A 5,101-nucleotide genomic window follows, 5' to 3' on the forward strand; every position below is an offset into this window, starting at 1 on the left:
ACGTACGTACGTACGTTACGTACGTACGTACGTTACGTACGTACGTACGTACGTACGTCTACTACTACTCTACTCTCTCTCTCTCTCTCTCTCTCTCTCTCTCTCTCTCTCTCTCTCTCTCTCTCTCTCTCTCTCTCTCTCTCTCTCTCTCTCTCTCTCTCTCTCTCTCTCTCTCTCTCTCTCTCTCTCTCTCTCTCTCTCACCTCTTGGAATCCGATACAAGATAACCGTTGCTCCCAATCGCGTTGTTGAGTTGAATTATTTATACAATGTTTCGACGAGATAAAAGCCTCACAGATTACATAGGATTAGACCGTTAACATTTTAAAAATTTTCATGACATTCTTGTCAGCATTCCCAAAATTCTAGATTTTAGTATAATAATAATCACAAACATATAGCTTTCTCCAAAAGTTTTCCTAATTGTAACATTATATAATAAGTCAACATTTTTGTAACATTATATAATAAATTAATCAGTATTTAAAAATTAAAAAAAATAAATATGTAACACAATTTGCAATTAACAGTTTGAAGAAAATCATTTCAAAAATTTATTGTGCTTTTTTTCAATTTTTGGATATTGTCTGCTGATTTAATTTATTACAGCATATTTACAGATTACGAATTAGTCTTACAAATTTCACAATCTATATTGATAAGATAGACAGTTATTCGATGATATGTATGTACAGAGAATTATCAATATATGAATTTAGAATTCGAATATTCGAATATGCTCTTCTATATCAAATCTATATTTTATTATCTTGATTGTATTAATATTAAAACAATTCTGTAATAACGAGAAAATTATTGTAGAAGATAATTATTATATTTTATAATAAAATGTTCCTGTATCAAAGAAATAAAATCTATTTTATTAAAGATGTATCTTAAATTAATGATTTACTTCGTTATACCGTCTCAGAAGTGAACAGTATCATAAAATGTTTTCAGCGATGAAATATTTAATTACATAAAGTTAGGCGGTGCCTTCAACACAATCACCGTTATCATCACTTCGCACTATGCAGGAAAAAGCAAGCGGTCCAAAGTGTTACACGTTTTGCGCGTATACTAAAAGTCCTTGCTTGTCACTCTCTTTTCATGTTAATGAAATTATCGTGCGCTTACTTAATATCTAAATATAGGAGCGATTGCGTTTCACATTGTGGCTGCAGTATTGCGGGTAACTCTTTAAAAGAAAGCATTCCGATAATTGAGGAATGTGCAACTATGCGGGACGCATACAAAAGTAAATGACTATGTAGACATTAACAAAATTGCATATATAGCGGTTTTCTTTTTTGTGAAATTGAAGTTTTAAAATTACATTAAATAAAACTTTTCATTTTCAATCATTTTAAAAATCAACACATATCTGAGCTAAAAAATATTTAGCTTTATACCATATATAAGAGATTTATATTTTATAAACAATATAAAGCACTAAAAAAATTAAACTTAACAGGAAATTTTATATAGAATATGATTATATATGTAAGATTTAAATTTGCTTCATGTAATAGATACTTATCCTTCTTTCCAAGAAGCTATCGGTGAAACTATTGAAATCGTTAAATGACTTAATATGTACGTATAAGGAAGTTTCGAGCAAGCAAGTCGAATGCCAATTAATTCCCTGGCAGTCTGAGGTGAAAGTAAACGAACATGAGGATACCCTGCATGAGATTCGTGTCACGGCATTGTCTACGACATTCGCCGACTTCGTGATCTGTATAGCGTTCGATGCACCATAAAAGCATATAAAAAAACGTAAAGTAGTAAGACATAAGCAGTAAGTAAATCGGCCAATCGCAATAAAGCCTATAACGCAATAATGTAAGCAATGACCGATCCAAAATGATTTGCTTACTGCTTACGTTTTACTGTTTACGTTTTTTTACGTGCCACAGCCTTAATAGAATTTATTAATAATTATATCATTATTTATTTATTCTAATTATATCGTTAATTTATTTTTTTAAAATTAATAAAAAAACCGTTAATGTACATATACATATATATATATATATATATATATATATAAAATTTTAATAATTTTTTAATAATTTGAGCGATGTGATCCATTTACAAGGGATATATCAAAATGTTACATTACGTTTATCTATACTCTTTATGGGCAACAATGTTTTCAGAAAAAACATCGCAGAAATATTTTTGGGCTGGCATCGATTCACTTTAGAGTGACGCACCGAAAATCTGAAACTACATCCGCTATAAAAACACTTTCGCATGAATATCAGCCGCCAGGAGGGCCGGACAGTATATTATTATTATAATTAAACGCCTACCATGCAGTGTACAAGATATTCTGCATACTATTAATTTAATGTCTACTTCATCCAAAATTGTTGAAATAATTAATAAGTGAATTATAAATAATTGCACACGAAAATTGTATAAAATTAAACTTTGAAGATGTATAGATAAATAAATTTTTTATTTAATTGTAAATAGAATTTTAATATTTTATTTTTTTAATGTTTTAAATTTTTTTAAATTAGGATGTTAAAAAATTTAGATAAGAGGAGAATTTTTTTCTAGGAAATTAACTAATTGCATGTGAAAACTTATTACCTACATAAATGAAGGAAAATGCGATGCATAGAACGTGATAGAACACCCTTCATGTGAGTGATCTCCTCAAAGTACATCACGATCCGAAGCACCGTATATCTAACGGAATATGCACACTGCAGAAAGATGAATGCCAACGGACCATGCTTGGAAACCTCTCCTTTTTAGGCAATCATGCATAAAAGCGGATAATCGTCCACGGATAGAAATACGTAATTGCTGAGCCTTCCTTTTTCATAAAGTATTTAATTAATTAAAAATGAAGGATTCTGTGGTAAAATTATCTTTTGATATATAAAAAGAATTTTTATAATTAAAAAAATATTATTTAAAATTTTTTTAACACTACTGACGATTAATATATAAGTATCTATTTTTATTATTTAAATATATAAATATGTATTATTATTATAAAGTGACTAAGGATAACATAAATTGATCATTTAATCATTTAATTTATTGCAATAAAAATCACTAAAAATCTTAGAAAATGTTATGAATTTGAAACAAATTATTAATCAGTTATTTTAATTACTTTCATAATCCTAGAATTAATCATTCATCATATTGTATACAAATAATTTTCATCTTTTGTAATAAAGAAATTATTCCTAATTATTCTTAAAAAAACTGCTCATCTTCGTTTGTTTTTTGCGTATTTTCCTAAAATCGATATAGATATTTATGAGAAAATATCGGAGAAACAACAAACTGATGCTGTAACAGAGTTTAAGTCAGTGACTTTGGCAATGCCCTTGTCGCAGTCCCTACAGGATGCATTACTTGGTGCATCGCACCAATTAATAACCAGCTCTTCGCATAATACCAAAGCATTGACATTGTACCCTGCGACCGAGAATTCGAAAGCACAACGACACCTTCGCACTTTCACTTTTTAAGAGAATAATATACAAATTTTTCTTCTTATTACAGATCAATAGTAAGTACAGCGCGGAACTCGCGCAGGAATGTCTGGAATGGATCAAGACGATCACTGGCGAAAACATAAACACCAACGGGGACATGGACAACTTCTACGAGATCCTGAAAGATGGCATCTTACTTTGCAGGTATTTGAAAAAAATCGAAAAACCGATGCTTGAATTAAAGAACCACCGAAATTACAGCGAGATAAAAATGCTTTTGCTAATCATATTTTGTTCTTCTGCTAGATTGGTGAATGACATCAAGGAGGGCTCGGTAAAGAAAATTAACGAGACGTCGCTGGCCTTTAAATGTATGGAGAATATAAATGCCTTCCTAGAAGCTGCGAAATCATTAGGTGTTCCGCCGCAAGAGACCTTCCAGACCGTAGACCTCTGGGAAAGGCAGAATCTAAATTCCGTTGTTATTTGCTTACAATCTCTTGGAAGGAAGGTACGGTTTCATTTTGTAAATATAGATATACCGGGTGGCTGATATTTTGACAATATAATCTTTTTACTAACTGCAGCAATGTCGAATATCTTTATATTATATAATATATAATAAAATAAAATGTAAAAATAAAAATTTTCTTACAAATTAAATCTTAAGACTAATAATATATACCAAAAGTTTGCTATTTAATATCAAATATTAATAAATTCATAAAAATAATATAATTAAATTCTGATTAGAGATCATCGTAAAATCAACTATAATGCATATAAGCTTATTTGAGAATATAAATGCTTATTTGAAAATATAAATTTTTGTATATTGTATATTTTAATCACAGAGATGTTAAATCATGTTTGTAACGCAGAAAAATCTCAATTTTCTGATACAAATATTCATTATCTTTCATTATTAGATATTAGATTTACATCTCTATCAAATGGATTTGTTATCAGTATTTATATATCATTCTTTACTCTTATCAAGCGTTTTAATACATGATAATTTTGCCTTTTCGTTTATAAACGTCTCGAAAATTCTAACATTCCATAATATTCATATTTATAGGCAGGTAACTACGGCAAACCAAGCATCGGTCCTAAAGAAGCAGATAAAAATATACGCAATTTCACCGAGGAACAATTGAGGGCCGGACAAGGCGTGATAAGTCTACAATATGGCAGTAATAAAGGTGCTAATCAAAGTGGCATTAATTTCGGAAACACAAGACACATGTAAAACATCCACCTCCGTATTTGCGTTGAGAAACAAAACCATTCTGTTCTCATCTCTCTTTTGACTTTATTACCGTAGAAGTACTCCTCTAGATGTAGCATACGCATAATAGATGTTAACGAGGTCCAAAATAAAAAGTATACTGAATGATATGTATCCTCATCACAAGAATTAAGATGAGACATAAGATTTTTCAAATAAAAAAATAATACAAGGTGTGTGTATATATATATATACATATTATATATATATATATATATATATATATATATATATATATATGTGTGTGTGTGAGTATAATAAAAGGTAAGTAGTTAATTAGTTGGTAGTACGAATAAAAGTAGGTAGTTATTACTACGACTAGTTCGTTTTACGTTTTAAT

At 29.6% G+C, this 5,101-nt stretch overlaps 1 protein-coding gene across 1 annotated transcript in view; it reads left to right on the top strand.

The window, feature by feature from the left end:
* Positions 1 to 4,722, top strand: part of LOC105618756 (myophilin) — a 17,767-nt gene extending 13,045 nt beyond the window's left edge. The window contains exons 2-4 of the mRNA XM_012200287.1: positions 3,538 to 3,674; positions 3,777 to 3,981; positions 4,552 to 4,722. Coding sequence (XP_012055677.1) covers positions 3,538 to 3,674; positions 3,777 to 3,981; positions 4,552 to 4,722 — 513 coding nt within the window. The remainder of the gene's footprint in view (positions 1 to 3,537; positions 3,675 to 3,776; positions 3,982 to 4,551) is intronic.
* The last annotated feature ends 379 nt before the right edge of the window (positions 4,723 to 5,101 follow it).

The sequence above is a fragment of the Atta cephalotes genome (genome assembly GCF_000143395.1).
Source record: "Atta cephalotes unplaced genomic scaffold scaffold00018, whole genome shotgun sequence".
Classification (NCBI taxonomy): Eukaryota; Metazoa; Arthropoda; class Insecta; order Hymenoptera; family Formicidae; genus Atta; species Atta cephalotes.